This window comes from Eucyclogobius newberryi, unplaced genomic scaffold (assembly GCF_026437365.1).
Source record: "Eucyclogobius newberryi isolate DKJ021-1_F unplaced genomic scaffold, fEucNew1.0.hap1 SCAF_7, whole genome shotgun sequence".
In the NCBI taxonomy this organism is placed as follows: Eukaryota; Metazoa; Chordata; class Actinopteri; order Gobiiformes; family Gobiidae; genus Eucyclogobius; species Eucyclogobius newberryi.
The window spans coordinates 21,892,195-21,904,895 of NW_027316389.1; the positions used below are offsets into that span (position 1 = coordinate 21,892,195).

The 12,701-nt window shown below is 42.3% G+C and overlaps 1 protein-coding gene and 1 pseudogene across 1 annotated transcript in view; both read right to left on the reverse strand.

Annotated features, from left to right (window-relative positions):
- Positions 1 to 12,374, reverse strand: part of nrn1la (neuritin 1-like a) — a 74,544-nt gene extending 62,170 nt beyond the window's left edge. Inside the window, exon 1 of the mRNA XM_072435155.1 lies at positions 12,312 to 12,374. Within this exon, the coding sequence (XP_072291256.1) occupies positions 12,312 to 12,369 (58 nt within the window). The 5' untranslated portion in view covers positions 12,370 to 12,374. The remainder of the gene's footprint in view (positions 1 to 12,311) is intronic.
- LOC140349255 (uncharacterized) lies at positions 4,968 to 5,971 on the reverse strand (annotated as a pseudogene).
- Positions 12,375 to 12,701: the final 327 nt, after the last annotated feature.

Sequence of the window (12,701 nt, forward strand, 5' to 3'; positions counted from 1 at the left end):
ACATTATAATTGACATATGTTTAATTGAATATTTATTTATTGGTCTTGTTCTGTTTTTTTTTTTTTTGGTGTTTGTTGTTAAGTGTTATAAACTAAAAAAATAAAATAAAAACCTGAAGTATGCTGCTCGGTGACTGAGTGCATAGAACACGTGCGCTCCATGTGAGCAGACTGCAGCGCTGCACATCCTCCTCTCCATTTCACACTTTACTACCAAATATATGTACTACAAAAGTACACACCTATGACATAGGTCCTTAAAATAGAAGATGCTCAGTTTGAGAAATCACATTTTCCCTGTTTATTGTCGAATTAGAATTATATGAAATTTGACAGACTGTGGACCAAATTAGACATTGGTTTTGTTTTACGTGTGACTTTTTTTCTTTTCTTTTTCTTCTGGTTTGGATTTTTGAATACTGTTCTCTCTCTAGTGTTTTGTTTCTTTGAGTTCTTTTTTATATATATTTTTATACTTCTAAACACCTAAATTCAGCTAGGTGCCTTTTCTGCACTCTCACAGCCATTCGAACTGCTGTGCAGCTTTATATTGCAACACAAACCAAATGTGAAATGCATTTTCTCGGAGGAGGAGGATTTTGCAATGGCAGAGTGGAAAAATGAAGAAAAGCAATGAAAGAAGTAAGTCATAAGAGCAACCAGAAGAGGCCATTTCAGCAGATCTGAAGGTCCCTGGAGTCACCCGTCTATAAAGACATGAAGAAAGCTCATCATGGCATGGTTTATTTGTGTATGTGATGTGCAGCTTACAGGGACGGGATGAAATATGACTTTATATAAAACAACACGTATTACTTTGAATGACATTGAGCATATATCCACAAAATATGAATTAAAAAAAAACAAATAAACTTGAGATAGTGCGAGTTAAAGTAAACATACATAAAATAATTAATCTGTTCCTCTGTGTTGGCTCCTGGCTGGCTTAGAAATGTGGCCTTTGTGTTTTTTTCTTATTTTCATCATCGGAATTCTCAAGATTTTATCAAAGATGTTTATCGTTTTTTTTTAATAGAAAAGCTTCATATGAATGATTGCCACAGCTGATGTCACAATCTTTCGCTGTCGACTCCACAGTGTGATATGTCTTGATCATGTTGATTATCATTCATTTTAAAACAACTTACTAACAGCATGCAAAGTCAAAATGCTTAGTACTAAAAAAAAGATGTAGTCTTAGGACTTTCCACAGATCAAATATCTGGTGTTTGTGTGGTAAACTTCAGCCTTCAGCGACTGAGCTCATCAACTGACTATTACTTAATTGCTGGCTATAGTGACATTTGGACCAATCAACACCAGAAGTGGGCAGTACTCAGTTACAAATACTTTGTAATGTTTTTTAAAAAACAGTCGCTTGCAAAGTGTTTGTACCCCTGAACCCCAAAACTTTAAATAATTGACATTTTTGGTGAAAGAGCAACACCACACCGAGCGGCACACAATTGTGAAGCGGAAGGAAAATTGTACATGATTTCCAGATAATCATATTTTTTTTAACTGCAGTGTACAAACAGTGCAGCATATTGCTATCAGAAGTGGCCTGATGATCACCGAAAGACTGATTGTTGACCCAATGATTCAATGGAGTCCGCCTGTGCGTAATCTAATCCCAGGATGAATGCATCTGTTCAGTGAAGGCCACAGAAGGTAACCCTTGTGCTATCCTCAAAGATAACACTTTTTCATGTTGGGGAGAGAGAGGGAGGAGGCGTTCTACTATACACGCCTGTGGGTCATCCAGACCTGAAGATGGGAGGGCAAACAGCATCATGAAGTCCATGGGACACACCAGGCAAGTCAAGGATCAAGTTGTGGAGAAGTTTAAAGCAGGGTTATAAAAAGCCAAAGCTTTGAACACCTCGGGGGGAATTGTTCAGTTCAACATCTGGAAATGGAAAGAGTATGACACAACTACAAACCTACCAAGAAATGGCTGACCACCAAAACTTACAGGCTGAACAAGGAGAAGACTGATCTGAGAGCTGCAGAGATCCAGAACTCAGGTGGACAGGGACTCTGTCCACAGGACAACTATTAGTCGTGCACTACACAAATCTGGCCTTTAAGAAAGAGTGGAAAGAGGAAGCCATTGTTGAAAAACAGCCAGAAGCCAGAATCCATGTGGGGGACACAGCAAACATGTGGAAGAAGGTGCTCTGGTTAGATTGATTTTTTTGGCCTAAAAGCAAAACGCTATGTGTGGCAGAAAACACTGAACACACCTCCACTGTCAAACATGGTGGTGCAGACTCATGCTGGGGAGCTGCTTTTCTTCAGCAGGGACAGGGAAGCTGCTCAGAGTGGAGGGGAAGATGGATGGAGCCAAATACAGGGCAATCTGGGAAAAAAACCTGTTGGCGTCTGCAAAAGACCTGAGACTGAGGTGGAGATTCACCTTCAGCAGGACAACGGCCCTAAACATAAAGCCAGAGAGGGAAGTCTGACCTGAATCCAGTGGAGGATCTGTGGCAGGAGCTGAAAACTGCTGTTCACAAATGCTCTCCATCAAATTTGACTGAGCTGGAGCTTTTTTGCTCGGACACAAATGTCAGACTGTAGGTGTGCAAAGCTGGTGGAGACATTCCCTAAGAGACTTGCAGCTGTAATTGCAGAAAAAGGCGGTTCCATAAAGTATTGACTCAAGGAGCCTGAATACTTTTGTAACTTGCACTTCTCAGTTTTTTTTTTCAGTTAAAGAAAAATCGGAAACTCATGTATCATTTCCCTTTCCCTTCACAACTGTGTGCTGTTGTGTGTTGCTCTTTCACAAAAAAAGCTTAGACAATTTATTTAAATTTGTGATTGTGACGTGACAAAATGTGACACAGTTCCAGGGGTATAAATACTATTGCAAACCACTGTAAATATTTCACTTAGAGTATACGAGTAGTTTTCAGACCATATACTTTTACTCCCAGTCATATAGGCCAGACCAACATCACATGATCTCTCTGGGTGGAGTCTGCATGTTCTCCCCGTGTTACCGTGGGTTCTCTCCGGGTTCTCTGGCTCCTCCCACCGTCCAAACACATGCATGTGTTAGGCAAAATTAGCAACTCTAAATTGGCCCTACACTGTAAAGAATTTCCCTGTTAAAAAACAGTTAAGAGCTGGCAGTATAGTTGCCATTATTTAACCGTTAATTTAACAGGGCATTACTGTCGCAAATTTAACAGCTTATTACTGTTCATGAAATAACATTAGGTCATTGTGATTTCATTGATTTAACTTTAATTTACCGTTAAATCTAATTTCAAAAACAGTATAATAATGTTCTTTTTTTTTAATATATATTCAAAAATATGTGAATGTTTCAAAGAAACAACAATTTAGCATTATTTTTGATTGTTTTATTAAACAAATCAGTATAATTGGCTGTGAATAATAACAAAATAAAATAGTAACATAAAAACATCGCAGCAGCAGGATTTTATAAAATAAAGTGCTATCAAGGAGGTGCTCCGCACATCAGATTCTGTGCCAGGTGCGAAGGAAAAAAGGCGTACGTGACGCTAAATGTAATAGGAAAAGGATTCCTTCAATAGGAAAGGGATTCCTTCAATAAGAAAAGGATTCCTTTTCCTATTGCATTTAGCGTCACGTACGCCTTTTTTCCTTCGCACCTGGCACAGAATCTGATGTGTGGGATTCCTTTTCCTATTATAAAATAAAGTGCAAATTCTATACTGCATGTCATTTTTCACACCTTCTTAAAGATACAGCCAACTTACAGCCAACTTACAGGCAACTTACAGGCAACTTACAGCCAACGCTGATGCAGAGGAACAAAGTCACCTGAGAAGAGGAACATTCTCTAGTGTCACATTAGGTTCTTTGGGATTGAAGCGTTAAATTAAATCCCATTCAAAGTCCATGAGCTTCCTCAATAGTGTGGAGACACGTGGGTTTACGGTGGATGTCTTTTTCACCGTCACTTTCCCGTTTTTTTTGGAGACGACCTCTCCCCTTGTGATCTTGGTGCCCCTTTCAGGGTTTATCCCTATGAAACGCCTGGAAAATAGAAGAGGCATAAAGTCAGGAAATCTATTACTTAGAGAACATAACTTCTATTCATTTTTATAATAATTACTGTTCTAACCTTTGAATGAACTCCAAAGTGCAGGCTGCCTTGTCCGGGTACTCCAGGTTAAAATTATAATAGGTGGAAAATACAGCTGCAAGTCCTGTCCCGAAGGTTGGCTGGATCCCATCAGAGACGATGCTGCCCTCAAGGCTCACTTTCCAGTGCCTGATGCAGTTGCCACCAGTGTCACCTGAAACTACAATGGTTTTAGTGTAAAATATATATAAAGTGTAAATATAATATAGTCAGTATTTATTCTGCTGTCAAATGACAATATATAAATCCTTCAAAATACAGTTCAAGAAGATGGAGAACTATGATAACATGAATAAAACTTCAGGTGACATACCACAGAGTATGAGACGAGGCGTGGCAGGAAGGGAAAGGGTTCCCTCTATGTCAGCAGACGTCATGTGTTCCTTTCACAAACAAACATAACTTATTTGGTTATATTGTTCATTTTACATTTGTATTCTATGTGTTTTAAAGGCAAACTGGGAAATGCAAGCATAGTGTATGGACCTGGGCTCAGACCTGGGCTCAGACCTGGGCTCAGACCTGGGCTCAGACCTGGGCTCAGACCTGGGCTCAGACCTGGGCTCAGACCTGGGCTCCAAAAATTGAATGCCTGATGTCCTACTTTACACTGCACCCCATGGCTGTGCTGTAGGCTACTTACTTGTGCTAGCAGGACTAAGCCGTCGAGTTGTTCTCCAAAGTGTGCCATCAGGAGCTGCAACACCACAAAGGGGACCTCCACATCTGCGGTCAACTTGAGAACTTCTTTAACTTGTTTGTTTGTTGGTTTTATTTTGAAGAACTCAATAATAGCCTTCCCACATTCCTCCATTGCCATCTCCAGTGTGCTCAACAGTTAGAAGTTCAAAATGACTGAACAGGCCTTTTTGGGTGAAAAGGTAGGGCCACTTTGTTTTAAGCTCAGCGATGTTTGGAGATGGAAGAGCATTAATGTGTAGCCGCTGTAAGGCGAAAGTCACGTTCATTGTTTCTTTGACATCAGCTCTCTCGCCTCCATTCATCCCTTCTCTTGCATATATTTCCAATAATTGTTTCCTTTTTGTCTCCTATGTCTCTTCGGTTTCCTCTGGTGGTAGAGCAGGTTGAAAACGTGTACACCCATAAGTGTCTGTGGGTCCTCTTTTCTTTCCATTGCTGGAGCGATGCTGCTTGAAGAAGGTGGGTCGATTAATATTTTCGATTCTATTCTTGATCTGCAGTAGAAGAGAATCATATCCTCCTCCAACTATTTGGCCACTGTTCATCTGATCTGCAAATGTTTTTGGATATTGCCTCACGATGTTTCGACACACCACTGCACACTGGGCACGGGTAGGGTTCAGCTCATTTTTCCTCATTTTGTCTGCAATTATCCTCACCATTTGTCGGCGTCCTCCTGGTGACGCCCTTTTTTCCTCTACAATAGCAGATTGTGTGTCTGCTGGCATGAGATTCCAGGGAACTTGGAAGGTTTCTGGCCATGTTTTTAGTATTTGGGAGGTGCCTGGACTTTCTTCAGATTCACTAGAGAATGGGTGGCAGGATGAGGATGAGCTGCATGGACTTGGGATTGGTACAATGATGGTGTCATCAGCATGTCACATCTTCAAGATTCAGCGTTATGGATTCCGTCACTAAATTGGACACATCACATAAATCAATAGGGATATGAAGAAAAAGCAATGATAAGATGATGAAAATAAAATAAGTTTAAGCAGTACCCATTTTGAAGGCCTCCATCAGTTTTCTTTGCTGAATAACGGGTAGAACATCTTTGATATCCTCTTGTTGTAAATACTTCAGGTCATCAATGCAGTCGATACCAGAGCTAACAAGTCGCTCCATTATGTTTTCTTGGGTCTCCTCTGAACAGGTTGGTAGGGTCCTTTGGATGATACTTCGCAACTCATTTAAAGTTGACATTATCTTTAAAAAGGAAGAAATGAATGGTGAGGAACAATAATTGGCATCTGACACCATGTGTACTGAGGTAAAGGGTAGTAATCAACTAGCTCTTGTTGACTAATGCATGACACATCTCCTGTTGGTTGAAAGGCATAAACTCCTATGTCAGGGATAAACTGTGTTTGACAGTTGTTGGTGATAAGGTAGACAGATACATTATTTTGCAGAAGAACTAAAATAATTTGACCAAAAAGGAGGTCATCAGATGTATTTTTTATTGCCACAAGCATATTTTTCTTGTATTTTGTGCCTTTCACTGTTGCTTCGTGAGCAATTAAAGTGTTCAGAGGGGTGAAATTATGGCTTGAGACAGATTCTTTGATTTTATCATTATAGTCATCCAGGAAAAAAACAGCTGCTCTTTCCATTGACACAGATGGAGGGAAGAGGTCACCTGCCGTGAGATATGCCTGGAGAAGCTGTTGCCTTTCAGCAAGAGTTGAGCAGAGATTTTTGAAATTGTGGAGTTTCCTGGCACATTGTTTGAAATAGCTGTGCTTGCTTTTGAATTGTAATGTCCATAAACGAATTAGTGGGCCAAAATGGATAATGAGCTCAGGATAATGAGTCACATAGTGATGTTTGGGCCGTAGCTTGTGGTCAGGGAAAGTTTTTTTCCGGAAAAACAAATATTCTTCATAAAGAACTTTCAAGTATGCAATCTGTCCAGTTGAAATAGCAGGTGCACAAATAAGAGCAACTACTTCTCTCAGTTGTAACACTAGCTGCCAGACCTGATTTTCACTTGGAGCTATAATTTTGTCTCCAATCAGCAGTGGTTGAATTCTTATCAAACACCGGTTTTGGACAGCGTGTCCACTCAGTGTGTTGCTTCCAGGAGAGACTACACAGGGAGTGTTCTTTTGCGTCATTTCCTTTATACTTAAATTGCTTAATCCTTCTGTTCAAGTCAAGGTAGGTAAATTGCTTGTCAACTGTCACCAGATGTTTGATGTACAAAGCCACATCAAATGCCACAATTCCCTCAAGTAAGTCGTGGCCAATGCATGGAGGAAGTCCTGGCTTGCATACATGGTAGAAAGACAGCTTGTTAAAGATAGAGTCAAATTGTATGCCACCAGAATGAGCTAAGCCTGGTCCAATCTTTTGGATATGCTCCTTATATGACTGAACTGTGCGATCTGGAGCTCTGCTTAGGGGGTCATCCTGAAATGTCTTTCTGTCGATTTCACAAAACCTACAGAAATGTCCACTGGTGCTGAAATTTTCCAAAAACCCTCCAATTCCATGGGACCCCAAATTGTCACCAGAAATAGCCAGGAGAAATCCTTTGCACACTTGTCCATCAGACAATACAATACCATTGTTCTCAAGATCCATCAAGTCTTTGACCAAAGGTCCAAAAACAGCATTTTGACTGAAATGCTTAAAATCCTTTTCTCTGCAGAGAAGTCACAAGTTGCATTTGGTCAATAGTTGACCTGTTGTGAGGTTTTAGATTTCCTAGTGTAAAATAAACCGCCATTATTTTGTGCTTCTTTCTTCCTGACCCAAGGGGATTTACCACTTCAAATGCATCTTGATAAATAATTAAGCCTAAAGCAGGATTGTGGTGGATGATGTCTTCAGTAATATTTTTACCGTCCGAGACATCTTTCAATATTTCACTCATGTCATTTTCTCGGTCATGTGTGTCATTGAACTGTTCATTTACAGATTTGCATTGAAAAAGAGCCTCGAGGGTTTGTCTTATGGGTACGTACTGAGCAAAGCATTCGATTACCCGCTTCATTTTCTCCCAAACATACAGGTACTGGTTCAACATATTTCAACATGTTTTTAAACAGAGTTTTTCTACGTTGATCTGTTTTCAGAGTGTTTGTATTGTGAAGGTGTAAAATATCCTCTTCTTTCAGATAATTAATAAGAGAAGTAATAACATCTTCAGTGGTGCCAACTGAAAGCATTTCTTCCCTCAGTTTGAAAAATAACTGTGATTGGTTAATGTCATGAACTGACTGAAAATCCTCTATAATTGTTTGGATAGTTGATGCCGGGAGAAGTAGCTTGGCTTGTAGTTTAAGATAAAATAGTGCAAGATTTTTCAAAAACATGGTCTCATCAACACTTTCTGGGTCCACCTCCATATCTTCAGTAATGCTTCCTGTGGCATCAGAAATCTGCCCATGCACCAAACTACCCTGCTCATGAGAGGAACTGGGTTGTGCACTGTATGTGCTCTCAACGGAATCTTTCAGACGGCCTCTTCCACATTGTTTATGCTTTCTTGATAAATGAGAGGAAAATGATGATACTACTTCAAAAGTTTTATCACAGTTCTTGAAAGGACATGTAACAACTCTCCCTTCTGTGATGTGAACTCTGAGGTGAGCATATAGCATACTTATAGCATCAAATCTTTCACTGCAAAAATTGACATGGCACCTCACATCAATTGGCAACATCTGAATGTTTGAACCAATCATAGATTCCCGATGATTTCTGTAGATGTGGGCTTTTAAACCAGAATATTTTCGAAATGTCATTTTGCAGTCAGGCATGCAACAGTGCAACACATTAGGTAAATTGTTGTGAATTTTTGTGTGTCTTATAAACTCCATTGGCGTGCCGGACAGTTTGCCACAAATATTGCATGGAGATACCATTATTGTTGGTGGTCTTTCACAGATGAATCAAATAATAGTAAACTTACTATTTTTTGCTAAACAGGATCTGGGTCTGTAAAGTGAAGGAAGAAAACAATTAATTCGACCTTAACCCAAACAGTGGATAAATGAACAGTATATCCATCCATTTTCTACCGCTTGTTCACTTTTGGGGTCGCGGGTGACTGGAGCCTATCCCAGTGACTTCGGGCCTTAGGCGGGGTACACCCTGGACAGTGGCCAACTTGTCGCAGGGACAACACAGAGACACAAACATTACAGACAGTCATTCACTCTCACATTCATTCACTGGGGCCAATTTAGAGTTGTCCTAACACATGCATGTGTTTGGACGGTGGGAGGAGCTGGAGAACCCGGAGAGAACCCACGGTAACACGGGGAGAACATGCAGACTCCACCCAGAGAGATCATGTGATGTTGGTCTGGTCCAGGAATCGAATACATGATCTCCTTCTTGGGAGGCAAGAGCACTAACCGCCTTTGCCACCGTGCACCCCTGAACAGTATATCAATGTATTTAAAAAAAAATGTAACTTTAACATTCTTGTTTGAAATGCACATTTGGCTGTCACGTCTTAGGACAGCCAAATGGAAAAAAATACTAAATTCAAAAACGACAATTTGAAAGCCAACGCACACGTCAACACACTGAACTGCACAAACCGAACTTAAAACTAGTTTTACCTGCCCATTATAGATAAAAGCAAGTAGTGCGAGGTTGTGTGAGGAGAGGTAACGCAGTAGTTTTAGCAGACATGTTTATCGTGAGTTTCCCGGGCACATTGAAAACAGAGGCGTTGCTTCCTCGGTCTCCCGCATCTCATCCTCACTTCAAAGTTAAAAGTGGCGCATCTGTTCTACTGTAGAGATCTGCTGTTCCTACCGGAGAAGTCCAAATGTGATTTCAGCCACAACGCATGGGTCCAAATTCAACAAGTAGCACGGTAGGTGCGGGCACGAGCGCGGGCTGCTGAGCAGGGGCGCCCCGGTACGTGAGGCGGCGCGTGAGGCGGCGCCCCGGTACGTGAGGCGGCGCCCCGGTACGTGAGGCGGCGCACACGCGTTCCGGGGTGCTTGACGCTGTTGGGGTGTTAATGGCAAACATATACACTTATACAGTAGACTATATAATGAACAAATGGCTGCGGAGCAAAGCAACTGGGACAGTCCTGCGCGCTGCAGGCGGACACGGGTGCATTGGGTCTTGCTCGTGTGCGCGCGCGCCACAGTGAACTTAACCCCGGTTAAACCAATGGATCCATGGGCGATTCACGATTGAAAACGAGAAAATAAGCAAATTCTGTGGGAGAAAGTTTTCTCTCCTTACCTTCCCACGGCCGAGCCAAATGCAGCCAGATTATAGAAAGAAATAAATCCTTTCGCATCTGGCTTCTAGTAGTTTAAAACATAACGACGTAGTGCTTTGTGCTACAAAAACTCACATAATATTGATTAATATTGAAATTTTACTTACCAAATACTCAATATAGATGAACGCTGGCGATCTGGCACATGGAGTTGGTGTCTTCGCATGCTAGGTAGCAGCCAAATTTCCCAGAATTCCAAAAATACAGTATTACCCCGTTTAGGACAGATTCTGACAATGAATTAACAGTATGGAATAGTTTGTTTGAATTACATTACAGTGCTGGTAAAAAACAAACCAAAGCTTGTATTTTAAACAAAACACATAGTAAAAAAACTATTTATAACCGTATTTCAAAATAACAGTTTATTAATGCTGAAATATAGGTGTAAATTTACATAAATTTGTTACAGTGTAGTGAATGAATGTGAGTGAATGGTTTGTCCGTGTGTCTCTGTCTCTGTGTTGGCCCTGTGATGAGCTGGCCCCTGTCCAGGGTGTACCCCGCCTAAGGCCCAAAGTCACTGGGACTCCAGTCACCCGTGACCCCAAAAGGAAACAAGCGGTAGAAAATGATTGAATGATGTTTGTGGTATGTTCTTTGTTATGTTTCCCTTTATTACAATTATATTAATTATGAATCAGATAGATATAAAACAGATGTTATGCCAAGACAGATACATACTCTTCTTTAGTAGTGTCCAAGGATTTTTTAAATTCTACTTGAATAATTACTTGAATAATTTCTTGAATCACTGCTTTGCATCTGTTAAGTGAAATTATATTGAAGTGACTGACTTTGTACACATTTTTGCTTAGACGTTGTATAAGATGATAACATCTTGTTTAATCGGTCATAAATGCATCTCAAAAACCTTAACGTTTATCTGACCTTATAGTGTGATGTGTAAATGCAAAAAGTTTGTGTTAAAAATAAAAATGAGTTCAACGACACAAGCTGACGTGACACTTCCCGCACAAGCCTTTGGACACTTTCTCCTGTCGCAGTCCGCTCTGTTCAAAGCCGGTTACGCACGGGAGACGCGCGGGAGACGCGCGGGAGACGCAGGGGAGACGCGCGGGAGACGCAGGGGAGACGCGCGGGAGACGCGCGGGAGACGCAGGGGAGACGCGCGGGAGACGCAGGGGAGACGCGCGGGAGACGCGCGGGAGACGCGCGGGAGACGCAGGGGAGACGCGCGGGAGACGCAGGGGAGACGCGCGGGAGACGCGCGGGAGACGCACGGGAGACGCGCGGGAGACGCGCGGGAGACGCGCGGGAGACGCGCGGGAGACGCAGGGGAGTCCGTGTGTGTTCAGTCAGAGGCGCCTCTTGGGGCCGCAGCGCAGGAGGAGGAAGAGGACAGATGCGGTTCATTCATCATTTATCTCATCGCTGCTGCCACATTTCTCTCCCCGCTGCTGCTCTCTGTATTCCCCAGTGTGACTGTCCCCTGGGGGCCCCGGCTCCTCCTACACATCATCAAGCACCTGCATCTATGCCACATCTGAGAGATGATCAATGACGGGACAGTATTTAAGAGGACGCAGATTAGTGCGTGAGTAAAATGCCTTGTGCTTCACAAAGTGCAACCCTTTAAACTTGAATCAGTTTACTAATGTTTCTAAAAACCTGGTTTTGTGAAATATGCCACTAGAATGTTAAAATAGTGTTATGCAGAGAACGTTTTTAGCCTTTAATTGAAATGCTTTAAAAACTGCACTTTGCTATAAAGCAACCCAGTTCTAAAACGTTGTATTATTTACTGTCGATTCGTCTTTGTATTTAATCGAATATTTAGAACTTCATGACTGTTTTTTAGTTGACTCATCTTCCAATCAATTTAAAAAGTGACAAACTTGATCATTACGTTTCATGAATAGCTGCTTTAAAATCTCAACGACTTCAGCAGGAGTTTTGCGACCGAGTGAGTAATGTTTTTACACCAGATTTATAAATAGCTGTTGTTTGATCGTAACATCCCGCGGGAGACGCACCGCTGTTTGCGCGATGCTCCCGTCGTCACCGTTGGGAATAAATATTCTCACAGCTTCCATCACACACCTGGAACTTTTACGTGGACTTCAAAGTAAAGATACACACGTGCGACTGCAAGCAGCCGCGGAACATCACGCAGACAACACACAAACACTTCAAACACCACCACGCACGAGCCCGACACACGTAAGTCTGAAATGCACTTACTCAGAAGAAGTGCAACAGGCAAGCACAGGAGGCAGGTGGCGCTCACGAACGATGCCATGCTGGTTCCGCCTAGTTAAGAGCAAAGTCCCACGCGCACGGTCCCGTCCCGAGTGCCGCTGTCCTCCTCACAGCAGTGTGTGTAGTCCGCCGCGTGAGAGTGGATCCGCCGTGCGCTCGCGCGGAACGGAGAGGGCGCGTCCAAAGCGAGAAGGCGGAACACGAGCGCGAGCGCATCCTCAGCCTCAGCAGCAGCAGCAGCAGCGGCCCACGCGACGCTCTCCAGAGACGCACGAGGAGGGGGCGGATTGTTTCCTCCCACTGACCATATGTGGCTTAAAATACTCGTGTCAACGGGGCTGATCAAACTAAAGCTGTAATTGGGAGTGTTGT